Genomic DNA, 26,974 nt, shown 5'->3' with positions numbered 1-26,974 from the left:
GTAACTGTTGATCTACTTGGAACTGAGAACTCTGTGAAATCCCAAGACAAACAGACAAATTGCTGCCGGGGACCATCCTGGAAGTTTGGGCAAGTTTTATTTATTTTCTGAATGCTGTTGATTTGTGTTTTTTGCATGTTTGGGGCTGCTGAATGATTTGTAGGAACTGTTCAGCTAACTGCATGTTTGAAAGCTGCCTTGTGAAGCGAGAGCACAAGGGAAAGAATGAACAAGGGTGCTGAGAGCTGTATCCTGGCTTAAACATGTCAAAACTCACTATCTTGGACATGCCAAGCGTGGAACGCAGAACTGACTCGGAGTGTGTGCTAAGGAGAAAGGAGAAGGCTTGACTTGTTTGAAAGGAATAAGCTGTTACTGTACTCAGTATTGGGTTGGGTTAAAAGTGTCATTGTGTATTATTATCATCGGTTTTTAGCGATGTGTTTTCTAATGCCTTGGCTAACTTGTCTGTGAATTTTCTGCAGGGGAGAGATATTTTGCTGTTTGTTGAAAATGTGTGGACAGGTGTCTGATTTTTGGGGGTGGGTAGTGTTATGAGTTTGTGGGTGCCAGATCACTCTAATCCCTGGATCCAGTAAGTGTTTAACCAAGGCTTGGGGTGTTAAATGGAATGCTAGAAGTGTCTAATTTCTGGTTTCAGCAAGTGTTCAAAAGCCAATCAAGTCAGGCTAGCCTCCTGGGTGATGGGCCATTAAGAGAACAAAAGACCTAAGGGCTTGTGCTAGATTGCAAATGGGTGGGTCCCCCTCCCTCAACAGATAAAGCCAGAGTTTAGGGTTGAGAGGTGAGGAGAGATGTGTCCTAGAAGGAAAGCAGCAAGTTGAAGAAAGAGAGGGAGAGCAATGTTAGAAAGCAATATTTGATGTCTGTTTGAACCCAAGGCTGTGACTATGGGAGAAACATAACCCTTTTCGGGTGCTGAAGCTGTGACCTCCTCCTTCATAGGCTCAAGTTGTATATATGTGTAAATAAACCATATATATTAAAGACAACACAGTCTCTGCCATGCCTCATTTCCACGAACCCTGGGTAAGCAGCTGGAACCACCGGAATCTTACATCACTTGGAGACTGGGGTGCCGTGCAACAACAATAATTTTAAAATCTTCCTTAAAAAACCAACCAACCAGGGTTAGCATAACAGTTGCTTGGGCTAGGGCTGATTTTAATTCTCCTTCACGGAACCCAGCCAATTCAAGGATCCTGTTATGCACAGCAAATGATGGGCAAATTTGAAGCTCACCCACACGCTGCTCTTCCAAATGTAAGAAGAGCCCTGCTGGGTCAGTTGCACCTGAGCTCAGCACCCAACTTTCTGCACTTGCCCACACTGGGAAGCCCACAAGCCATGCATGAAAAGAAACCAATGAAAGTCACCGCATACAACTCTCTCCCTCACTGCTGCTCCCCGGTAAACAGCTTTCAGTGACAGGTTGGCAGGGATTGAATCTGGAACCTTTTGCATGCAAACACATGACTTCCATGCCACTAAAGCTATGACTCCTTCGTTCAGCAGCCAGCGCTCACCCCCGGTAGTGAATTTGAAAGCTTCTGCTATTCCTTTTGCAACCTAACCCTGGGTGCAAGAGATTTCCCATTCTCTTGCGGAGGATTCCCAGCAGATAAGGAGGCCACGCTGCAATAAGGACCGCTGTGGACTTCAGAGGTGAAAGGGCACTCTGCGTGTAGGCAGTGTGGCTGTCCTCCAAAAGTTAATTTATTTCATTTAACGAAATGTATACACTGATTGTACTTAAACCTATAAGTGGTTTGCAAGAAACATGCAGGCTCTCAATGCATGCTGCCACCCTCACAACTCCCATGATGCCTGGTCAACAGCCAAGCAGGCTGGGCGCTGATGGGAGTTGGAGTCTAAGATCCTGTTGGCTACCCCTGCTCCATGCCCATGTGGGGCTGAACCCCTCCTGCCTGACCCCTCTACGTTTTGCTGGGCACCTCTTTGGTTTAAAATTTAAAAAGCATGCTGAGGCTCGCTGGCATTGCCTCCTTCCCTCGAGTCTCTAAGACAAAGCTGCAGAAGACCAACAGCACCCCCAAAAAAGCAGGGCACATTTGGGGGAGGTGGGCAAAAAAAGAGAGGAACTGGAATAGTCAAAGTTGGCATGGGGTGGGACAAAACAAGAAAGGGCAGTGGCATATAAATTCTGCCATGCTTGATTTCCGGATGGGGTGCTGAGGATCCCCCCCTCCTTTTCCTGTCCGTCCCCACCAGTGACCCATTGCTTGAATGTAGCGGCATGATACTGGCTTTTAGCGCAAATCAGTCACTTTCATCAGCTATGCGGCTATATAGAGATATAGAGAGATAATATTAAGAGATACAATCAGGGTTTGGCTTCAAACCGTCCTCCTTATTGGCTGCCTCTTTCTGGAACAAGAACAACAATGAAAAAGGAAAGGGCCACGATGCTCTGTTGGGTTTAAGTCCGCTCTGAGCTGGCTCTCCCCATCCTCCCTCCCTCCCTCCCTCTCCCCATTTTGCTCGCTTCTCCTTCTTTACAGGGACACAAAATCCACAGCTTGCAGGAGAGGCAACGAGAGCAGCAGCAGCAGCAGCCAGGAGGTGTTCTGGATCAAGAGGCTAATTCCGGCGCATTTCTCCAGCCGGTCTGCAAGAAACAAAGGGTGCATTCAGACGTAGGGAAAGGCTTGCATTCGTTTTCCTGATGAAAACACTGGGCCTGGGGACCCCCACCTTCTCTTTTATGCTGTCTGCTTCTTTAAGCATTTTTTTTAAAAAAAAGGGAAATCACCTTGGGAAAGGCAATCAGTCTATCAGAATCATTCAGTAAAGTCATAGATAGATGACATGACAACTCTTGCAACCCACAAATGGATCGCTTTTGGTCGAAGATGATGTATGGACAAATCTAATGATATTTGGAAAGTATTTATCAAAACCATAATGACCCATGAGTCAAGGTAGACTTGAGGGAAACCATAAGTTTATCCATTTACATACATATTATATAGTTCCGTAACCATAATTATATTTCATTGTCATATTCTTGTTGTTGTTTTCCTCTGCCTTTTAAAATGTTTTTTATGTATTCTTTTTATTTTTTTCTATTTACTTTAACTCATTGTACCATTCTTAATAAGGGTGATAAGAAAATAAAGTCATGAACCCAAAATAAATCACCAAAAATATGCCTACCTGATTTCTATCCTCCCTTCCACCCCCTGTGAATTTGGGTGGGTTACTTTGCCTCCTGTCTTAAATCTAACCCAATAAACATCTTTGCCTGCATTCACACTTCACCACCCTTATGGACGAACAGACCCATCCATTTTTGGTTCTGCGAATTTCTCATTCTTATCCAGCCTTAATATCAGTTCTCCACAATTCTGCAGCAATTTGCGCTTAAAAAAAGAAAAGTTCATCAAAGTTTGACAGCAGTTTAGTGTGAATTTTTCCTGCTGCACCATTTTGACAAATATACACATTTTCGCCAGCAACTTCCCACAATACAATAATTTTGGTCTCGTTTTCACTAAAATAGGTGCCTTTTTTTGCATGTTATCCCCAGGATTTCCATTTCTGTGCACATTATTCGGCTAAAGAACAGCACTGCAAAATGTGGAGAAGTGTGAATTTTGAAGGTTAGCTGTGTTCTGGTCTAATTGTGAATTGGGAAGTTTCTTGTTAAGATGGAAACGAGATTGAATTTCTCTCCCACCCACCCCGTTTCAGGACCAAGACCAGCTCCTCTGAGTTCTTTTCCTGCCTCGCATCCAGGCCTCCTGCTCACCTTTGAAAACTGAGATGTTCTTCATCTGGTTATCCTCATAGTCGTTGGTGATCTTCAGCCTGCACACATAGGTCCCCTCATCGGCGGTGGTGAAGCCCGCGAGGTGAAGGCACACCAGGTTGTTGGACACAGTGACATTGGCCCGGTTCTTGTACATGGCGTTGGGGACGTTCTGGTTGCTGGCAACAACAACCCCCACGCCGGTATCCCTGCTCAGGCGGAAGTCGTAGCTCAGGGCATTCGAAGTCTTCTTTTCATACGCACAGTCCAAGCGCAGGCTTTGGTCGCTCATGCAAGCGGTCAGGCTTCTAATCCTCTGGCAGCGAGCAACTTGGAGCACTGAGGAAGGCAAGAGGTTTTCACCAACACAGGGAGAAACAATGATCTGCAGAGCTGAGCTGCAATCCCTGCAGCCTCATCAGTTAGGAGGTGAAATTAATACAACAAGAGCATTTTTAATCCATCAAGTTAGGTTAATTAACTCATCAAAGGGGAGCATCCCTTTCGGGTCTCTCTTTCTGGGTCACTGCAAGGACACCACCTCCTTTGGGGGGGGCTGTTTTCTATTGTTTTGATTCATTTACAGTGGTACCTTGGTTCTCAAACGTAATCCGTTCCAGAGGTCTGTTCCAAAACCAAAGTGTTCCAAAACCAAGGCGTTCTTTCCCATAGGAAGTAATGCAAAACGGATTAATCTATTCCAGACTTTTAAAAACAATCCCTAAAGCAGCAATTTAATATGAATTTTACTATCTAACGAGACCACTGATCCATAAAATGAAAGCAATAAACAATGTACTGCAGTCACACAATCAATTGATCGATCAGTAGCTGAACTGGGTTGCACACAGTCACACAAACAAAACAAAAAAGAGCTGCAAAATCGCAAAATAAACAGCAAAAACAGGCAGACCTCAGCGTAAAACTCGAAACAGAAGTGTGGCACTCAAAATGGAAGCGTAACACTCAAAACGGAATATGTTTGGCTTCCAAAAAAGGTTCGCGAACCGGAACACTTACTTCCAGGTTTGCATGGTTTGGGTTCCAAGTTGTTTGAGTACCAAGGCATTTGAGAACCAAGGCATTTTTTTTTTAAAAAAAAATACTTTTCATGTAAGGAAGTGGCACCCTTGACATCAGTACAAGGCAATGAGTTTTACCTGTCACGAGGACTGCAATACCAATGGTGGACTTCATCTTCCTTTCGGTCTACGGTGTGGAGCGTGGGAGGAATCTAGGAGTAGAAAAGGCACCCGATCATATAGAGATGGGACTGGGAGGGCAAAAGGGGAATTGTCAAAAATTATTCTGGCTGAACACAGCCGGTCTCGTGGTCTGAAGCTTATTAGAAAGCAGGAGCTAGATTTGGGGGAGAGGGCCTGCATTTCCCTAGACAACACACGCCACACACCCATTGATTCCCACCTCAGGCCCTTGATTCCCTTCCACCTGGCCCTTCTCCCCCTGCAGCGGAAACCATGACTCAGCGCTGGGTGAGCTAAGTTGGGGATGAGTCATCCTAAGACTCCTGCAGTGGGGAAGGACGCCAAGGAGACGAGTGATGAAGCAGAGAGCGAGACAGGCAGATGGAGAGAGTGTGCCTTTTTGGCAAAAGAGGTGCTTTTAGATAGATAGATAGATAGATAGATAGATAGATAGATAGCCTCTTCTAGACACTTCTGGGGTACATGGGAACAAGGAACTTATTAATCGCTTTAGCAGAAACCTCCAGCCTGCTTTTCTATGTCCCCACTCTCATCAACCTCTTCAGCTAGGCTCCAGCAGACAGCACGATGCCTTAGAAGCCTCTCTCACCGCCCCTAAGTAATAAACCACATGAGCAAAGCAGTGCCATCTCAGGCGTATCTGCTCAGAAGCAAGCCCTGCTGTGTTCACCGAGTACAATTTGCATTCATTGCCCCATCTGCTTTTGCCTCTGGCCCTGCCCACCCATGTTATGTTATGTTATGTTATGTTATGTTATGTTATGTTATGTGGCCTCAGAGGTCAAAACCGTTTCCTGCTCCTGCTATAGGGAATCGCTGCTGTGCATGTTCTGCCTCCCAGCAGCCTTTGGTCCCATGCGGTTGGCTTTGCGAAAATCCTTCATCCTCCTCAGTCTTTTCCACCTTTCCTCCCAAGTCTCCAACACAACACAGTTTGGAACCAGGAAAACCCCAGACTGGGCTGCTCCACACTTGCCTCTGGCCCACAGAAGGCAAGGTGAGCAAAGCAGAGAGACTCTGAAATATGTTCTCTCTCTGCCGGCCCAGACCCAACGTTCCTAGAGGTTACTCAGCCTTTGGAGAACGTCCAGAAGAAGGAAGCCTCTAGTCGTGGGGCAGCCATCAAAAGCGTCTCTCAGTGGGATATTATTGCCCCTTCTGGCATGGCAGGAGGAGGGGAGGGGAGTGGAACCTCAGACCTAGGGGCTGAATGAGGGCCTTCAGGATGTCTATCAAGCCTTGGGGTTCTCTTCAGAGTGGCTCAGTCGCTAGAGCATCAGACTTAATCTTAGGTTCATGCGTTTGAGCCCCATGCTGGGCAAAAGATTCCTGCACTGCAGGGAGTTGGTCTAGATGAGCCTCCAGGGTCCCTTCCAACTCTACAATTCTTTGATTCTATGATTCAAGCTCCATCTCTTCACTAGCCACTCCCCTCTCCAGGCCACACCCCTTGCCGGCCTTGTTCCACATAATCTGTGAATGCTTTTGCCTGGCTGGAATTTGTCCTTGAACTCTGAGCACGCCTCTTGCTTGCCTGGATGCAGGTTAGAGAGGGGTGTGCAGCCTGCTGTACAAACATAAAACTTAGATTTCATTGCATCAGTATTGGCAGAGCCATCAAGGGTTTCACAGCTGCTAGCAGTTGGCTTGCTCCTTTGGCAAGGAGAATGATTTCAACTCCAGTCTTTCATCTGGCTTTGAAAAACCTATCGTCACTTGGCTCCTAGCCCCTGCCTGTTCTTCTCGTTTCAGGAAGATGGCAAAAAAGCTTGGTTCTTCCCCCATCCCAACTCGCTTTCTTCTTCTTCATCATCAACATCATCATCATCATCTTATTTGTATGCTCCCGTTCCATAGTTAAAACTATGCTCAAGGTGGCTCACAAAGTGATTTACATAATTACAAACATAACAAAAGTACTCATAAACAATAAACAAAACACACCCAAAAGTAGACAACCAAATTTACACACAAATGGTAAGATCTAAAAATCAAGATCCTGAAAGATTGAGATCAAAAACAGTAACAAAAAGCTCTAAACGATACCCCAGCCCACGAGTCTTTTCAGCAGCTTCAGCTTTTGTAGCTGGAGTCAGTCTGGGCCTCAAAAACACCCCGCCCCTGCCCAGCTGTGTCTTCAGAAAGACTCTTTGGAGACTCCAGCCTTTCTGAGAAAGTTACACACTATGAAAGACAGTTCCTCATAATCCCAGATACATCAGGACTGGAGTGAGGAAGGAGCGGCACTCTGCACATGCACAAAGGCTCTCTGCTTCATGCTGTCCCCTCCCTGCAGCACTGAAAGCAGGATGCCTGAACAAACCTCCCTGAGCTTTACAACTGGGTCGCTTTAGAAGGCACAGGTCTGACAGGTCCCTGAACCCAAGGGGCTTACAATAAGACACAGGGGGGAAAACCAGCAGCGGGAGGGAAATAGAGGCAGGGCAAAGAAGCAGAAAGCCATGCAGTTATTTCAAGCCTGTGCCCTTTTGCTGTGGCAATCAAAGGGTTTGGGGTCTTTTGCCTCCTTCTACACCTTTCTTCCTGGTCTCTGCTGCAAGGGGAGAGAAGGAGGTCTTGACTCACTGCACACAGGCCTTGTACCAAGGCCTCAGGCTTGAACGGCCACAACTCCAGTTAAGAGGATCGAGTAGCTACTGTGGTGCAGAAGGCCTTTCTCTGTTGGAGATCCTGGAGAGCTGCCAGTCAGTGCAGACAATGCTAGGCTAGAAGGACCTGATAAGGAGGCAGCTTTCTACACTTTTATTTCACTTGTTTCCTCGTTCATACCTGCATGAAGTTTAGCTTTGGGGGGCAGATATACAAGACAAGGTCCTTTGGGTGTTGCCTGTTTTGGGGTTTTGCTGTTTCAGGCAGGCTGGAGTGTGTGTGTTTGTGTGGCTTGCCTGGCTTTTAATGTTTTGTTGTTTTTTAGAGAGCGCATTGTGCATTTCCGGAGAGCGGGGGGAGACAGGGTGTGAACACGTGTTTTCCCTTTTTGCTTTGTTTTCCGTGTGCAACCATCTAGGTGACCCATTTGTTTTGGTCTTCGTGATTTGTCAAGCCCACATGGCAACAGTGCCCATGGCAGTTTCTCACGCTGCCAAAACATGCCTCCCTGGGAACCCTCAAAAGTCTGGGGACCCCTAGTGGCAGAAGGCATTGCCAGCAGCTCAGGGAGAGAATATGCAGTGCAACGGGGGTCATTTTCTCTGTAAAAGGTCTGTGCTGATGTCTCCCACTCTGATTTTCTTTCTTTCTTTTTTTTACCCAGAGTAAGGTAAAGGTAAAGGGACCCTGACCATTAGGTCTGGTCGTGACCGACTTTGGGGTTGCGGCGCTCATCTCACTTTACTGGCTGACGGAGCCGGCATACAGCTTCCGGGTCATGTGGCCAGCATGACTAAGCCGCTTCTGGCGAACCAGAGCAGTGCACAGAAACGCCATTTACCTTCCCGCCGGAGCGGTACCTATTTATCTACTTGCACTTTGACGTGCTTTCGAACTGCTAGGTTGGCAGGAGCTGGGACCGAGCAAAGGGAGCTCACCCCGTCGCAGGGATTCGAACCACCGACCTTCTGATCGGCAAGCCCTAGGCTCTGTGGTTTAACCCACAGCGCCACCCACGTCCCTTAAGTACTTACCCAGAGTACTAAGCACTAAAGGCTACCTCCCACCGAGTCAGAGCACTGGTCCATTTATTTCAGTATTGTCTGCAATTATGGGGGTTTCAGGCAGGGGCCTCTCCCAGCCCTACCAGGAGAAGCCAGTGTGAGGGATTGAACCTGGGACCTTCAGCAGACACTCTCCCACTGAGCTAAAGCCATTTTGCATAACAAAAACACAGGAAGGTGCCTTATGCCAGGCCTCAGGTTCCCCACTTCTGTTCCCGAACTACAACTCCCATCACCCCTAACCACTGGCCATGCCCTCTGTGACTGATGGAGACTAGTAACATCCAGAGGGAGACAGTGGCCCCTTCCACGACCCAGAGCCTTCTCAAGGGGCTAACTTTGTACAGTGGTACCTCGGGTTACAGACGCTTCAGGTTATAGACTCCGCTAACCCAGAAATAGTACCTCGGGTTAAGAACTTTGCTTCAGGATGCGAACAGAAATGATGCTCCGGCGGCACGGCAGCAGCAGGAGGCCCCATTAGCTAAAGTGGTGCTTCAGGTTAAGAACAGTTTCAGGTTAAGAACGGACCTCCTGAACGAATTAAGTACTTAACCCGAGGTACCACTGTATTTTTAGGTTTTTGCATTCGAATCCCCACTCAGCCATGAAGCTCCACTGGGTGACCTTGGGACAGCCACCCTCTCTTAGCCTAATCCACCTCACAGGGTTGTTGTGAAGATGAAACGGGGAAGAGGAGAACCCATGCACATCACCTTGAGTTCCTTGGAAGATGAGGGAGGGATATAAATGCAGCAAACAAATAAATAAATTGATATTTAGCCAATGTGGCCCATCAGCTTGCAAGGGACCCCCGCACCCTCTGTAGCTGCAGAGGCTCCCCCCCGTACCCCAAAATTATCCCTTCTGTTGTTTTGAGTAGCTGCTGCCCATGCTGACTTCTGCGGTGGGAAGATATATTACAAGATGACTCACAGGCCCAAAGCAGATGTGATGCTGGAGAGTGAGGATTAGGACACAACCCATTATTTTTTTTAATGAGTTAGCAGTTGGGCTGTGTATGTGAGCGGCTGTTCTGAAAACCCAGGAAGGTCTGCTGTGGGGAAGGGGGTTTAATTGACCCCCCCCCCGGTGTAACCTTTTGCCAATTCCTCCCCACCCCTCCACCACTGCTATTAGCTCTGTGGAGTAAAAACACAGATATGAAAAGGAGTGTGTGTGATTTGCATCAGAAAAGGACACAGAAGGTTTTAACTTGCTCCAAGAGCACCATCTACCTCCCCCCTTTCAAAGCAGACCCACTGGTTGCTAATTAGTAAAACTAAAGCTCATGGAAAGAGGGGGATATAGGATGCTGCCTTATACTGAGTGGGACCATTGGTCCATTTAGCTCAGTACTGTTTACACTGACTGGCAGCAGCTCTCCAGAGTTTAAAAGACAGGGTCATTCCTAGCCTTGGAGATGCCGGGGATTGAACCTGAGTCCTTCTGCATGCAGAGCAGATGCTTTACCACTGAGCTACGCTCATAGTTGAGCAGCAGAGCCTCTAATCTGCATGCAGAAGGTCCCTGGTCCCATCCCTGCTTCTCCAGGTACGGCTGGGAGGCAGCTCTGCCTGAAACCCTGGAGAGCTGATGCCAGTCCCTGTAGATAATACAGAGCTGGATGGACAAATCGAGGGAGTCAATATCAGGTAGCTTCCCAAGGTCCCTGAAAGGGGATGTAAGAGACGAAGGGTGGGGAAGAGAGAGATGAGAAGGAATATTTAAGAGCCAGTGTGGTATTTCTGGCTAGTTTGCCCGACTAGGACCTGGGATCAAATTCCCACCATGCCATGAAGCTTACAGGGTGTGTGACCTTGGGCTCGTCATGGTCTCTCAGTCTAGCCTACCTCACAGGGTTGTTGTGCCGATAAAATGGGGAAGCCGAGACGTATGTACGCCACCTTGAGTTCCTTGGAGGAATGGTGGGATAACTAAATAAGATAAATAGGAATTTGGAGGAGGCAGGCATGGGCTTGTCAGACGGGCATCTGTTGTTATGAACCGCTTCCATCTACTGCACACCCCAACTTCTCCCCTTTTCCTAACGGTCATGCCTTAATTTGATATCAAGCCTGCCTTTGTCTTGCTGCTTCCCTCCCTCTCCCCACCCTACATCAATAGGCACGCTCCGTATGGAGCAGACTTTGGTAATATGGCACCCTGAGCGAGGACAAAATTTGGCAGAACCGCCGTGATTGGTCAGCTATGCCCATGTTGTAAGAATAGCACCCCTGGGCATAGCCTGAGTGCACTGTTTATGCAGAACCAGCCCAGTGAACACTTGGAACAAATAAAGTCTTTCAAGGCAGACAGTAGGAGAATTCATAGCCCTGCAATTAGTTTAGGCCATTTCTTTCGAGCTGTGCGATGTCCTGGGTTTGTGGGGAAGTGGCGCAGCTGAGTGGCAGGGTATTTTCTTTGCACGCAAAAGTTTCCTGGCACCTCCAAGCAGGGCTGGATATGTCCCACCTGAAAATCCACTGCAAGTGAGTGTAGCCAAAACACTAATCCTATGCGTGGTTTTCTGCCTGCAGAACGGATGATACTAAATTAGACGGACCAATGGTCTGGCTGATACGGAGCCAGATCATTAGTCCATGTAGCTCTGTATATCCCACACCAACTGGCAGCAGCTCTCCAGGATTTCCTGCCCGAGAGTTGCTGCCATTTAGTGTGGACAGTACTGAGCTACATAGACCTATGGCTCATTGTAAAGACTGCTGTATGTTCCTATAAAGGAGCTGCACTGACCTGGAGAAGGTTCCTCCCTGGTCACCAGCTAAAGAGACAGACCAAACTGCTGTCAGTTGCAGCCAGCCTGCAGATCTGGCAAGCCACAGCCTGAACAACAACAACAGCCTGTGCTGATGCTTCCTTGCCCCCCACTTTAATAACACCTACCCCACAGGAAATCGAAGGACCGGTCTAGACTGCACCAGCAATGCAGTCCACCATGATGCTGCTGCAGGGCTGGCTAAGGTGCTGCCCTTGCAGAACAGGCAGCTGCGGAAAAAGCCTCGCCAGCAGAGCGCTTGGCACAGGGTCTGCGGCACCGCCATGTCCCGCACCCAGCCTTCCCAGACTGCACCTGCGTTTTCCACATTCCTAGACCTTGGCGGGGTGACCGCAGCGCTCCTGACACCCAGCTGGAGTCCGCCACCCAAGGAGATCAGGTTACTGGTTCGAGGGCAACGGCTCTCTACCTTGTGGGGGATACTGCAGCAATTTCCCCCCTCCCGAAGCCATGTGGCGCTGATACAGCAAGTATGCCCGCGTTAGGCAGTCTTGGAAATCGGATGCCGGATCCGTTCCATCAGTACAGCCTCTCTCTCTCACACACACACGCATTTCTGGGCAGGAGACGAATTTCTCCCCCTCCCTCCCAACACTTTCTGCATGTGGCGGTGGGGTCTGTAAGGCGGAAGAACGGGCAAATCTGCAAGAGAAAGGGCAGGGTGGCAGCCCCCTCCCACAGGGAGACCCTCATAAGAATACCAAGAAAAGCTCTGGTGCTGAGAAAGATGGCAGCGCCCAATGGTGTCGCCCTCCAGGGCTGCTGCTGCGTCAGAGGGGACCAGAGAGGGTCACTAAGGCAGAGGATGCAAAAGCGTAAGAGACCCAACCCTGCCCCCTTTGCCGTCCTTTTCTCTGGGGAAGCGGAGTCTGGTCCACAAAAACCCCAATAAAAGGGTTAGTCTCTAAGGTGACAGGAGACTCCTTGATGTTTTTGCTGCAAGAGTCCGACCCGTCGACTACGTCCCTCTTGAAATCCTGCTCCCTTGCAGGGCATCGCTCCCCGCTTCAAGCGATATCTTCTCCATCCCGCTTTCCCTGCCCTTGCCTGCATCCCAGATCTATTCTCCTCCACCTTCGTGGCTCCTCCACTCGCCTCTTTCCTCCTCCATGCTCATCTCTTTCTTCCTCGGCTCTGTCTCTCCCTAACAGAGCAATATTGGGCACATTTGCTCACGAGTAAACGCTGTGCCTGTACCTTTGCGCAAAGGAATGCAGTCTTTTTTTATTCGTGCGTTCATTTCCCCCGGGCGGTTAACCGCTCCTTTCCTCCATCCCACCTTTCCTACTCCATCTTCTTCCACCTCTCTTCATCGCCCACCCCACCCTCCGCCTCCGGTTCTGCGGCCTCACGTCTCCAAAATTTCCCGGGGGTGGGGGCAAGAAAATATGAACAGGAGAAGGGACAGCGGTCTCCCGCTTCCCGCCGAACCCCCTTTCCTCCCTGCCCTCCTCCTGGAGCCGCCCCACCCTGGAGATGGGCTCCTCCGACGAGAAGCAAGCCCCGTTACCTGCGTCCGGAGCGAGGATGCTGCGCGTCTCTGCCTCCTGCAGTCTGGGGCAAGGCGAGAGACTGCTGCACGAGGCGACAGGGAGGAGGGGCGGGGCTCCGGGACACGCCCCGCCCACGCAGCCCCACCCCCTGCGGTACAAAGCGGACTTCTCTGCAGGGGTGGGGCGAGCGCCTTCAGCAGCTTCTGGAGCCCCCTCCCACGCCACGTGGTACACGGCCGGGAAGGAGAGGCGGAAGTGACAGCCGTGGTGGCTGGTCTGCATCTCTCAGGTGTGCCTCAGTTTTAGGGACTTGCAGTTGGGGAGAGGGCTCAGGTTGGTTGGTGGGCTCAGGTTCTACTTGAGGGCTTCCCAGAAGACGTTAGGCTGATCTCCACAAATGCAGATTCCATGGGTGGTTATGGGGCAACCCGTATCTCCTACCTTTATCTCACCAACCTGGTGCCCCGTCCTGCCTTCCTCAGCACTTACCAGGCCCAGCCAGTGCCCATCCCTCATCAGCCCCCACCATTGTGCTAGGCTAAGGCCTGCTCCATCACCCTTGACCCTCTCAAGGACCCAAGCTGATGCCTTTGGCTTGTCTCCCCAATATTACTGCTCAGGTAGCTTCTCCGTGGGAGGGACGCGGTTGGCGCTGTGGGTTAAACCACAGAGCCTAGGACTTGCCAATCAGAAGGTCGGCGGTTCGAATCCCCGCGACGGGGTGAGCTCCCGTTGCTCGGTCCTTGCTCCTGCCAACCTAGCAGTTCGAAAGCATGTCACAGTGCAAGTAGATAAATAGGTACTGCTATGGCGGGAAGGTAAATGGCGTTTCTGTGTGCTGCTCTGGTTTGCCAGAAGTGGCTTAGTCATGCTGGCCACATGACCCGGAAGCTGTACGCCAGCTCCCTCAGCCAGTAAAGCGAGATGAGTGCCGCAACCCCAGAGTCGGCCATGACTGGACCTAATGGTCAGGGGTCCCTTTACCTTTTACTAGCTTCTCCATAACAATCTTTTGCCCAGCCAGACTTGGTTTGTAACTGCAATTCATCAGCTGAGGATTGGAAATCTGGCAAGGGGGAGGGGGGAGCCAGAGCCCAACACTGCTCATTGTCCTAGTCTTGTTTTGTGAACCTTTGTAGAGTGTTTCCCACAGCTTATTGTCAAAGAAAATCATGTCAAAGACCAAAAAAGGAATCTTGTCTGCACACAATAAAACCTTAGAATTCCAATAAAATCTTACTGAATTCCTCAACTGATGCGAGTCTTTTCCTGGAAGCTGTGTGTTAGTTAAGCACAATGAGTCTGGCTGTTTCTGCAAATCTGCAGAAGTGGTTCGAAAGGAGACCGTATGGTGCTTTCCAGTTCTGTGTGTGTCTCTGGGAAAGCTTAAGGACTGAGTCAGCATACATTGCCGGCAGCTGCCAACCAAGCCCAGCCAGGCCTGCTAACTGGAAGAAAAAGACACAAACAGCTCTGCTCTCTGTTCCTTCAAGAGAAACCTGGTCCACAGATCTCAAAAGGGGTGCAGATAACCCTGCTAACATTTGAAAATCAAAACTCCTGTGAAAGGCACAGCCGTGGGGGCCGTTTGAAAAGTTGGCAACCATAGCATTGACACATTTCTGTGGATGAGCACCAAATTAGATGTGCAACAACTCATACGAGACATCAACAAGGAGTTTGGGGTGGGGTGGGGCTCAGACCTCAGTCGGAAACCGCAAAGAACTGCTGTGTGCCATCATGAAGATCTTCAGCTGTTTGAGACCCAGCACCCACCTCTGACCCCCAGCCATAGCCTCCAACATTTCTCCGATGAAAATAGGGACGTCCTAAGGAAAAGCGGGACATTCTGGGATCAAATCTGAAACCGGGATGGCTTCTTGTCAATTCAGGGCTGTCCCTGGAAAATAGGGACACAGGGAGGGTCTGCAAACCTGCATCATAGGACCCACTTTCAAATAGTCCCTTTTGATTTATACTAGTATAAAGGCACACTGGACCATGAAGAAGGCTGATCGCCAAAGAATTGATGCTTTTGAATTATGGTGCTGGAGGAGACTCTTGAGAGTCCCATGGACTGCAAGAAGATCAAACCTATCCATTCTGAAGGAAATCAGCCCTGAGTGCTCACTGGAAGGATAGATCCTGAAGCTGAGGCTCTAGTACTTTGGCCACCTCATGAGAAGAGAAGACTCTCTGGAAAAGACCCTGATGCTGGGAAAGATGGAGGGCACAAGGAGAAGGGGACGACAGAGGACGAGATGGTTGGACAGCATTCTCGAAGCTACCAAACTGCGGGAGGCAGTGGAAGACAGGAGTGCCTGGCGTGCTCTGGTCCATGGGGTCACGAAGAGTCGGACACAACTAAACAACTAAACAACAACAAAGGCACACCAGGAATCCTAAAATGGCAATTTAACAGGGCAATATTACATAGTGTTGCTTTAGCATTGCTAAATGAAAACCAGTGAAGTAGGCAAGAGCCCAGAACAGATGTTCTGAAATGGGAGCAATGAGTACGTGAATTGGGGAGGAGGGAACAGGAGATTGGACCGCTTGAGGCATTGGGAACTAGGCAACTGTACTGAGAGATCCATAAATGGATCCCCCTCTCTGTACAGCAAGAATTCCCCCCCATGACACAACCCTATTTCCCGTTACAGGACATGGACTGAGCAGTGAGGATGATGCAGCAAATGCCGGACGACTGAGCTGCCTACCAGTGTCCCATCTGTTCTGGAAATTCTAGAAAGCCATAGAAACAGATTAGAAAATGATCAGAATCCTACTCCACAGAGAACTCATTTGCCACAGGCATAGCTATAAGGAAGTGGGGGATGCAGTTTGCCAGAGATACATTTATTATTGAAAAGGCTCTTGCATTTATCCTGCTACTGCAACACTCATGGAAATCATAGAATCATAGAGTTGGAAGAGACCACAAGGGCCATCGAGTCCAACCCCCTGCCAAGCAGAAAACACCATCAGAGCACTCCTGACATATGGTTGTCAAGCCTCTGCTTAAAGACCTCCAAAGAGGGAGACTCCACCACACTCCTTGGCAGCAAATTCCACTGTCGAACAGCTCTTACTGTCAGGAAGTTCTTCCTAATGTTTAGGTGGAATCTTCTTTCTTGTGGTTTGGATCCATTGCTCCATGTCCGCTTCTCTGGAGCAGCAGAAAACAACCTTTCTCCCTCCTCTATGTGACATCCTTTTATATATTTGAACATGGCTATCATATCACCCCTTAACCTCCTCTTCTCCAGGCTAAACATGCCCAGCTCCCTTAGCCGTTCCTCATAAGGCATCGTTTCCAGGCCTTTGACCATTTTGGTTGCCCTCCTCTGGACACGTTCCAGTTTGTCAGTGTCCTTCTTGAACTGTGGTGCCCAGAACTGGACACAGTAAATGGAAAGGGCGGCTTCCTAATGTGGATGTTGGTAGTGCCAAGGAGCAAAGTGGCAGAAGAGCCGGGCATTCGGTGGAGGGAGAGCCAGCTGGGCCGCTCACAAACAGCAACAGAGAGAAGGAAAGGAGAGAGGTGTGTGATTGATCATTACAAAACCATGCATGGTGTGGAGTAATGTGGAGCCAGTGTGGTGTAGTGGTTAGGGGGTCAGGCTAGGATCTGGGAGACCAGGGTTTGAATCCCTTCTCAGCCATGAAACTCACTGGGTCAGATTTTTGGGCCAGCCACAGTCTCCCTCAGCCTAACCTACCTCGTAGGGTTGTTGTGAGCTCTTTGGAGGAATGGTGGGAAATAAATAAAGTGGGCAGAGATTTCTTTCTCTCCCTTTTCTCTCATAATACTAGAACTTGGGGACACATCCAATGAAGCTGAACACTGGAAGATTCAAAACTGGCAAAAGAAAGTACTTCTTCACGCAGTGCAGAGTTAAACTATGGAACTCACTGCCACAAGATGCAGTGGTGGCTACTAACGTGGATGGCTTTAAAAGAGAAATAGACACTTGTGCAGAGGGGTGAGGCTACCAATGGCTACTGGCCACAAGGGCTTTGTTCTCCTTCCTCTGCTGCAGGCAGTATGTGTGATGGCCTGGGATTCGGACTTGGAGGCTGAACCTGAGGAATCCCAGCCTGCACAGGATTCCCCGCCTCCAGAACCAGCTGAGCCGGAGCTGGGGCTTGAGCCTGAAGGGTCCTCATCTGTGCTGGATCCTCAGGTGCAGGCGTCAGCTGAGTCTGCTCTGGCTCCTGAGATGATGGAGGACCCATTGCCTGCAGGTGCTCCACTCTCAACCCTGTCAGGGGAAGCTGAGGTTGCCTCTGGGTCCAGTAACCCTCCAGTAGAGGCTCAGGGCAGGGAGGCGGAGGGAACTAAGTTCCCGCAGGAGGACTGCTCGCCTCCAGGCCAGGAGAGGCGAGTCACCTGTGGACCAGGGCCGCCATATGCCTCGGGGCAGATAAGAGCCAGCCAGCCCCAGTCCCAGCTTGCGGGAGCAACATTGTTGGTAGCCTGTTCCTGCCTGCCCCCTGTCCTGCTCTTCTGCCAGAGTTCCTGACCTCACCCGATTCCCTGCCTTGGACCCCGCTTCAGCTTTGATGGACAGCCTCCATACTGCACCCTCGACCTCGGACTGGACTCGGACCTCACCGCATGGTTATCCAACAGGACCAGCACAGTATGCCTCTTAATGCCAGTTTGCCTGGAGTCAGAAGTGGAGAGAGAGAGAGATCTGTTGTGCTTGTGCCTGCCTTGTAGCGTCTCCCTGAGGCATCTGGTTGGCTGATGTGAGAACAGGCTCCTGGAGGAGATGAACCATTGGCCTGACCCAGCAGCCAAGCTATTGCAGTGTTCTTATGAGTAACAGAAGGCTGTTGCCTTCATGCCCTGCCTGGGAGCACCTTGGAGCCATCTGATGGTCCACCACTGTGGGAAGCAGGAGGTGGAAATGATGAGACATTGGCTTGATTCAGGAGGGCTCTTCTGATGTTCCTAGAATCTTAACATGGTGAACTTCAAAAGTAGGAAAGATGTGGGTGGATGGAGTGATGAGATTTGGAGGGGGAGAGCAAAAAATGTAAAAATTTGTCCAAAATGCATAAACTGCTGCTTGAATTGCATTTGAAAGATGAGGAGGTAAAGTCGGTTATGATACATTGGGCCAAAGACTTTGGGTATAATATACAGTTAGAGGATTGGGGAAAACTGTGGAAAGATGGATTAAAACTTACTGCATGCAATGCCTTAAAAGAAAATGTAATGAAAATGATGTATAGGAGGTATATTACGCCTGTGAAATTAGCTAAAATGTATAAATTTAGTAACAAATGTTGGGAATGTAAAGAAAAGGAACATTTTATCACATGTGGTGGGAATGTAAAAAAGTGAAAAACTTCTGGGAAATGATTTATAATGAGATGAAAAAGATGTTGACATTTACATTTATTAAGAAACCAGAAGCATTTTTACTTGGCGTTGTAGGAGATGATATAAACAGAAAGGACTGTAAGTTGTTTTTATATGCAATGACGGCAGCAAGAATATTATTGGTACAAAAAATGGCAGCAAGAAGAACTACTGACAAAAGAAGAATGTAGGATGAAATTGATGGACTATGCAGAATTAGATAAATTAACAGGAAGAATTCGAAACCTGCGGGACCAGAGATTCTCAGAAGATTGGAGTAAATTTACAGACTATTTGAAAAGTAATTGTGATGAACAGATTACGCTAGTAGGTTTGCATGAAGTTTTGTAAGGTGAATTATCTGAAATACTGCAAAAAAGACAATGAGGAGAATTATTAGTTAAGGATATTAAAGGTAATATTAAATTAAGAAATGCATAATATGTGATAAATAATGGAAAATCACCAGAGGCATTGATGGAAGTCCAAAAATATTGTATGGGAGGAGGCGTATGTTGTATGAATGTTGGAAATAATATGTTAAAAAGTTAATAAAATGTGTGTATATATATATATAGATAGATGATAGATAGATATAGATAAAAAGAGATTTGGAGGTGGAGAGAGAGAGAGATAAAGAGAGACAGATGTGGGTGGCTGTCGCCATGTGGCAAACAGATGCTTCTGGCAGCCACAGGAATTCAAGCCCTTCTCTTTTCCTTGGACTCTTCTTTTCTGGGTCCTCCAGCAATTTCAGGAATTCAAGATAGAAGGTGCCTCAGTTCCCTGGAAAAAAGATTCCTGCCCATCCCTGATTCATCTCTCTCTCCATCCAGGACACTGGCCTTCTTTCTTGCTGCATAAGAAGTTTGGCAAAAACAGCCCTTTCCTTCTGGAGAGTGATCACACTAGGGAGGAGGGGAGGAACTGAGGCTTCGAAGATGATGCACACGGCTGGCCTTGCGTTTTGCACCACCAGAATCTGGCTCCAACTCTGAAGGATGCCAAAAGCAGGAGGCTTTTCCCTTCATTGTTGAAATGATCCTGCAAAGTAAGTGTGTGTGCATTGCCCTTTCAGCTTTGTTCTTCCCTCCTTCATTCTCCAAGACATTTTGACAAGCCCCAGATTGCACGCTTTTAATTCTGCGCTGCAAATTCCTTTGCCAGAGTCTTGTCCCTTCCTGATTCATCTTCCTGTTCTAGCTAACAACCCCTGAGATGTTTGGCAAAAACAGATATTTCTCGCTAGCAAGCAGCAGACTCAGCCTCCTCATCACCATGGAAGCAGCAATCTTTGCAGAAATGTCACAGGCTTAGAGAGCTTGAGATGTCTTGTGCATCTTGCAAAATGGGGGTGGGGAACACAAACAAGTAGAAAATGAGAGAGAGGTCAGGTGGTATGCACAAGTCCTCTCTTGGAAATGGGGTCTGTGCCTTTGGACAGGTTCCTCCCCTGTGTTACTTCATTCCACAAACACCATGCATCCCCTCCATGTATATTGCTGACAGGATGGGTGGCTGTCCCAAACATCTGGACGGCAGTAGGTTGACAAAACCTGGCTGGCTCTTTCCATTTCTCTCTTCTCTTCCTTCCCCTCAGGCTGCAGCACACTGCTCTGTTCTGTCCTCGCTTTGTCTAGCATCTGCCTCCCCCAGGGGCAGATTTTTAAAAAAAATAATATTTGGTAATATGGCCCCTTGAGCAAGGCCAAAATTTGGTGCTCCCAAATGGATCTTCTCAATTATGTATCTTCTCAGTTTTGTGCCCCCTTGACTTGGCTCCATGTGTGGAGGAACCGACTGCACCATCCCAAAACCAACGCTGTCTCCCCAACAGCCCAACAATTTTGCTCATTGGTGTCTGGAGCCCATTGGGACTGACAGGGCAGAAGCCAGGGAGGCCAACAGTAGGGGGAGCCAGAGCAGATGACAGGCAGAGCCAGCTAATCCTCATTTGCTCCCTATCCTCCTCGTCCACTTCTCTGCTGAGTTCTACAAGACTGGGATTGAGGGGGAAGGAGCTGGCAGGCAGTGCCATCTCTTGGACTGGTTGTAAGTAAGAAGGCAAGCGAGTGCATGGGGGTTGGGTGGGGAGAAGCTGTATTCTGGACTGGCTGGATGCAGAAGGGTGGTGGGAGGCAGCAGCTGCAGAACCCCAAAGGGAACCCCCAAAGGAAGAAGGCTCAGAGCCAGGGAATTGGTGGTGGGACGACACTGAGTGGTCGGAGGGAGAGGTGTCAGAATCTGAAGAGGCAACAGGCTTTAGTGAGCAGGGTAGGTCTGTGGCAGAGGGCAGTTCAGAACCAGAGGCAGAACCAGAGGCTGGAGGGGTGTGTGTGTCAAGAAGCAAAGTGGAGACTGGCTGCTCCAGGGAGTCTTTCGCTCCTGCTGAAAGCAGCTCCCCTCCTCCCTGGTCTTCCAGAACACCCAGAAGAATGAAGCGAACGGAGTGAAGAGAGAAAAGATGAAGCAGCCTTAGGCTGCTGGGGAAGGCACCCGGGAGGGAGGAAACTTAAGAGAGTGGTGGGATGGTGGGGACCTTCAGTCTTCGCCACTGCCTCATTGGGGCAAGTCCACCACAAACTTCAGAGTTGCAAATGTTTCCCCATAGAAGAAGAAGAAGAAGAGTTTGGATTTGATATCCCGCTTTTTCACTACCCGAAGGAGTCTCAAGGCGGCTAACAATCTCCTTTCCCTTCCTCCCCCACAACAAACACTCTGTGAGGTGAGTGGGGCTGAGAGACTTCAAAGAAGTGTGACTGGCCCAAGGTCATCCAGCAGCTGCATGTGGAGGAGCGGGGAAGTGAACCCAGTTCACCAGATTATGAGTCCACCGCTCTTAACCACTACACCACACTCGCAATTTTAATCTCTGATTTGCCACCCTTGCAGATGCAAGGCAGAAAAGGCGGTGCTTTCATCTGGGTTCCTGCAAATCTGCATTATTTTCAGAAAACAGAAGAACAGTGTGGTCGTGGAGAAGTATTCTATACACAGAGCAGGTTAAGAGATCCTTACTACTGGATCTGCCCAAGAAGAAGGGATGTAATGGCTTCTCGTGCCTCATCTTTGGCAAGATGCAGCTCACGAGCTCTCATGTTTCTCTGTGACCAGCTTGGAAGAGTCTTCAGGAGAAAAGTGTGTATAATAGAGACCCCTGTACAGGCAAATGCTTTGTATCTGGGTCATAATGATCTGAGGGGGCTGCACTTCTGAGTGAGGAATCTGATTTGCAGTTATGCCAATTGCGGGTTCGATGGGCACACACACACACGCGCGATGCACCAACATTATTCAGATTCTGTTTCACATCGTTCCAAATATTGATGAAAGCAACACCCCAGTCCTTGTGCACCCTCAGCCCGGTCTCTGCCACACCAATCCTTCACTCCCACCCCTCCTTTTCCATATTCAGTATTTATAAGCTGCCTAGGCAAGGACCATACCATTTCAGCGCTCTGCACAGCACCTATTATACAGCTGGCGCTATGCATCAGCTGAGCAACAGACAGGATTTGGGCTTTGATTTATATCCTTTAGCCTACAGTGCTTGGGAAGCAGCTTTTCAAAGGTTTCTGAGCCCTTTGGAACGCTGAAAAAGCTGCAGCTTTTGTTGAAGGTCGGTGTGAAAATAACCTAATATTATATCTGTTTCATGAGTCCTTCAATGACATTCACGTGGTGAGGTTTTTTGTTTTTGTTTTGGTCTCAAAAACAGGAGTTTTGCTATATCTACAAAAAATGTCTTCCTGCCAGCTGCTTTCACCAGGTGGTGCCTCTATATTTATGTAGTTCATAAAGTTTTGTTTTTTGTTTTTGTTTTAAAAAAGAAGGGATAAGAACATTATCAATAAGGCTGAGGCAAACCTACTCACTTTTCTTTTTGTGAACAGTTTCAAGAGTTTTACAGTGGTACTCCCCCCCACCCCATGGCTATTTGGATGTGTGCATTTTTATGAATGCTGGTGTTTTCGTTCATTTACGTTGCCCTCACTCGTTCTCACTTGCAGTAGCCTTCATTTGCTCCCCAGTGACATAATCAAAAAGCCAAATCTGATTTGCTGTTTAGTAGGGCTTCTGCCTTGAATTGCATAGATGTGTGAATTAAAATAAAACCTTTTAAACTGGTGAAAAAGGCACCAGTGGTTATTTGGGCACCATACTTAAAATAAATAAATAATTGCTTAAATTATTTTAATGTTAACCCTTATTAAAACTATAGATGACAAGGAAAAGGCATTTCCTCCTTTATGAAAACGAAGGAGGAATATAGTCCTTCTTACATGGTTCCTAGTGTGACATTCATGCATGGTCTAAGAAAATTATGCTTCCCACCCACCATCAAAGACTGTGACAAGCAGTGCCGGATTTACATATAAGCTAAACAAGCTATAGATTAGGGCCCCACTCTCTTTGGGCCCCCACCCAAAAAAGAAAAAAAATTGCATATTTTGTTATGTGCAAATGGCTTTAGATACTTATTACCGTATTTTTCACTCTATAAGGCACACCAGACCACAAGACGCACCTAGTTTTTGGAGGAGGAAAACAAGAAAAAAAATATTCTGAATCTTGGAAGCCAGAACAGCAAGAGGGATCGCTGCGCAGTGAAAGCAGCAATCCCTCTTGCTGTTCCGGCTTCTGGGATAGCTTCGCAGCTTGCATTCGCTCCATAAGACGCACAGACATTTCCCCTTACTTTTTAGGAGGGGAAAAAGTGAGTATTATAGAGCAAAAAATATGGTAGGTCCACAAATTACCATATAGCATATATTCAACACAAAAACCAGCAACAATTTGTTGTTGACAAAGGACAGCTGGACATATAAAGGGCCCCATTACCTTCAGTAGCTTAGGGCCTCATCAAACCTAAATCTGGCCCTGGTGACAAGCAAAAGTTGGGGTTTAGTGACAAAAAAACAGAGCCGGGGATTGTAATCCCACAACTGCACAGGCCACTTTGGTATTTGCAGAATGAATGGGAATGGGCAAAGGCTACTTGAGCTGTGCTCGTATCACAGGCTCTGCATCACAAAAACTTTCTTCTCTCCCAGGGCAAAACACCGAGCGTCCTGGAGACACCCATGGTCACGCCACTGGCATCAGATGGACTTCACTGTCACCAGGCAATCAGCAGTGAACCTTGTTCGTGTCAAAAAGTGCTCCCACAGTGCCAGCCAGTGGAATAGCGTGGGTTGCCGGTGCCCAGGGCAAAGAAGAGTCGTTCTGTTGTCTGGAGAGGTCACTGCCTGGTTGTAACAGAGAAGCTGTTTTCAACAGAGCCCAGCAACGAAAGTGCACCCAGTGCCAAACTTTTGAGCCCCCTAGCAAATTTGCACCTGGGGCAACTGCCCCTGTGCTCCCCACCACACTATGCCACAGGTGCTGACTGTGACACAGATCACTCCCTGGTGGCAAGCAAGATGCATCTCCAGCCAAATAGGGCCCATAGCAGAAACTGCAACCTCAAACCAACACTGCCAGAACAGTCATACCCGAACTTTGCAAACGCTTCTCTGATCCCAAGCTTGACTATTGCCCTTCTTTATAGAGTCTTGCAGTGCAGGCTTGAAGAGGTGCCTTGCAAAAGATCCTGAAAAACGAAACGGAGAGAGATTGAGATCTAGATGACTCGGGTGCGTGAGCCAAGCCACAAAACTGACACAAAATGGCTTTATTTCTAGGAAGTTCTTTACCCCATTAGAGCTGTGGTATCCCGGTCCATTAGGGACGTGGATGGCGCTAGGGACGCGGGTGGCGCTGTGGGTTAAACCACAGAGCCTAGGACTTGTCGATCAGAAGGTCGGTAGTTCGAATCCCCGCGACGGGGTGAGCTCTCGTTGCTCAGTCCCTGCTCCTGCCAACCTATCAGTTCAAAAGCACATCAAAGTGCAAGTAGATAAATAGGTACCGCTTCGGCGGGAAGGTAAACGGCGTTTCCGTGCGCTGCTCTGGTTTGCCAGAAGCGGCTTAGTCATGCTGGCCACATGACCCGGAAGCTGTATTGACCCTTGGCCAATAAAGCGAGATGAGCGTCACAACCCCAGAGTCAGTCACGACTGGACCTAATGGTCAGGGGTCCCTTTACCTTTTTAACCCGGTCCATTAATTCCACAGTCTGTGCTTTTGGATATTCTTTGCAATTTCCCTTTGGAAGCCCACAAGGAAGCTCTAGAAATGGCTATCAGGTTTTGCTTCCAGCTGCAAAACTATGCATCTGATTTGAGAAATGCTTACTCTAGCTGTCCTCTGCCAAGTGCTGCAGTTTGAGGGGGACCCCACCCCTACCTCAAATTATAGGCTGGGGTGGGAGGATTTGCCCCAGAGGGCTCACAATATTTCAGTTTGATTTCTTTCACTCGGGATGCTTGAGCAGACGTTTATTATTTGCACTGTGAGTTCCTTGCCAAAAATTAAAAATAAAATTAAAATCTCCTCCCTTCCACGTTCCTCTTTGCATCCTGGATTTCTTTCCTCCCCCAAACCATCTGGCTCAAACACACATTTTCTTTGAGAGAGAGAAGCAGACTCATCATTCTCAAAACCACCACCACCGCAGAAGTGTTTCCCCTGAAATGTTACAGGGTTTTTGAGACACTTTCTAAGGGCCTATTCCCAGCTCACCCAGAGCAATATGCCAGGGAAGCAAGTTTTGGTTTGTGAGATTTTGCTGGTGTTGGAAGCTGGAGAATACAGAGGCTTGTCTTGCTCTGTGCTAGATCTTGAGCTGTGACGTCTTGTTGTTTAGTCGTTTAGTTGTGTCTGACTCTTCGTGACCCCATGGACCAGAGCACGCCAGGCACTTCTGTCTTCCACTGCCTCCCACAGTTTGGTCAAACTCATGCTGGTAGCTTCAAGAACACTGTCCAACCATCTCATCCTCTGTCGTCCCCTTCTCCTTGTGCCCTCCATCTTTCCCAACACCAGGGTCTTTTCCAGGGAGTCTTCTCTTCTCATGAGGTGGCCAAAGTATTGGAGCCTCAGCTTCACGATCTGTCCTTCCAGTGAGCACTCAGGGCTGATTTCCTTAAGAATGGATAGGTTTGATCTTCTTGCAGTCCATGGGACTCTCAAGAGTCTCCTCCAGCACCATAATTCAAAAGCTTCAATTCTTTGGCGATCAGCCTTCTTTATGGTCCAGTTCTTACTTCCATACATTGATACAGACCCAATGCATACATACATACATACATACATACATACATACGCAGACCCAATCGGTGAACTCCAATAAGGCTACAACATCACTACTGGGAAAACCATAGCTTTTACTATATGGATCTTTGTTGGCAAGGTGATGTCTCTACTTTTTAGGTTCTCCAAAAACCTAATGGGGAGGCAAGGTCTATTGGAATGTCAAGGCAGTGAACCCCTCTGTCCTATGAACAGGCTCTAAATAAATCCAGATATCCTAAAGACTCCATGGTCTTCTTTTTATTTATTATTTATTGATACTTATCCAAAGATATATAAAAGTTCAAGCCCAATGCAAAGTATCTTTTTTTAAAAAAAATGCACCGAAATAAAAGAAACGTTTCTAAAATCTAACCTAAAAAAGAACGGAGGAGGAAAGAAGGGGAAAGGAAAACAAAGGAAGAAAGCATTCCTGCTCCACACCTTCAGCTCCACAATTCTACGGGTTCCCAAACATAATGGAATTATTAATTCAACAGACCAGGTTATTTAGTTCTGTGCGTTGTGAATTTTCCACCACAGGAGAGGTAGTTAGCAGTGCAATCCTGACACCTAGTGGTCAGTTCTTTGAGGTGCAGGCTGGCAACCCCACACCCGTTGAGAACTCTCCCAAAGGATACAGAAATCAGACACCCTTGGGGGAGAGAGCTAATTGCAGAGACTAGATTGACCTCCACACCCCCTGCCACAATGCAGTGGAAGTGTGGGGCTGCTGGCCTCTGCTGTCGTACTTTACCTTCCTCTTCCAACAAGCCTTTTAAGCAGAGATCTGTATCTGTCTTGGGATTGTTTTTTAAAGACGTTTTATCGCTTGCTGCTTGCTGCCCTGGGCTACTTCCGGAGGAAGGGTGTGATAATAAATAGCATAAATCAGAAACATAATAAATAAACGAATAAATTGTTGGAACAAACAAACAAACAGCGGTGCTGTGAGGGCACCATTTGCCTGATGTCTCTGTGGCACAGGGGGTAAAAAGGTAAAAGTAAAGGGACCCCTGACCATTAGGTCCAGTCGTGGACGACTCTGGGATTGCAGCGCTCATCTCATTTTACTGGCTGAGGGAGCCGGCATTTGTCCGCAGACAGTTTTTCTGAGTCATGTAGCCAGCATGACTAAGCCACTTCTGGAGAAACCAGAGCAGCACACGGAAACGCTGTTTACCTCCCCGCCACAGCGGTACCTATTTATCTACTTGCACTTTGACGTGCTTTCGAACTGCTAGGTTGGCAGGAGCTGGGACCGAGCAATGGGAGCTCACCCCGTCATGGGGATTTGAACCACTGACCTTCTGATCAGCAAGCCCTAGGCTCAATGGTTTATACCACAGCGCCACCCACATCCCCAGCACAGGGGGTACAATGCCATTAATGGTGATTCCAAAGTGAGGGGTGGGGGTGGGTAAATGAAATTGTGAATCTC

General features: G+C 48.3%; 1 protein-coding gene across 1 annotated transcript; it reads right to left on the bottom strand.

The window, feature by feature from the left end:
* Window positions 1-533: 533 nt before the first annotated feature.
* On the bottom strand, window positions 534-13,129 carry THY1 (Thy-1 cell surface antigen). The gene is made up of 4 exons (XM_083589192.1): window positions 13,004-13,129; window positions 4,954-5,027; window positions 3,794-4,132; window positions 534-2,650 (listed from the first exon to the last, which is right to left on the bottom strand). Exons 2-4 carry the CDS (start codon window positions 4,988-4,990, stop codon window positions 2,538-2,540), a joined length of 489 nt encoding a protein of 162 aa, XP_083445318.1. The 5' UTR covers window positions 4,991-5,027; window positions 13,004-13,129; the 3' UTR covers window positions 534-2,537.
* Between the last annotated feature and the right edge of the window lie 13,845 nt (window positions 13,130-26,974).

Source organism: Podarcis filfolensis (genome assembly GCF_964270895.1).
Source record: "Podarcis filfolensis genome assembly, chromosome: 15".
Classification (NCBI taxonomy): Eukaryota; Metazoa; Chordata; class Lepidosauria; order Squamata; family Lacertidae; genus Podarcis; species Podarcis filfolensis.
Note: the sequence above shows the minus strand (reverse complement) of the source record. Positions and strands in the feature narration are given on the sequence as shown.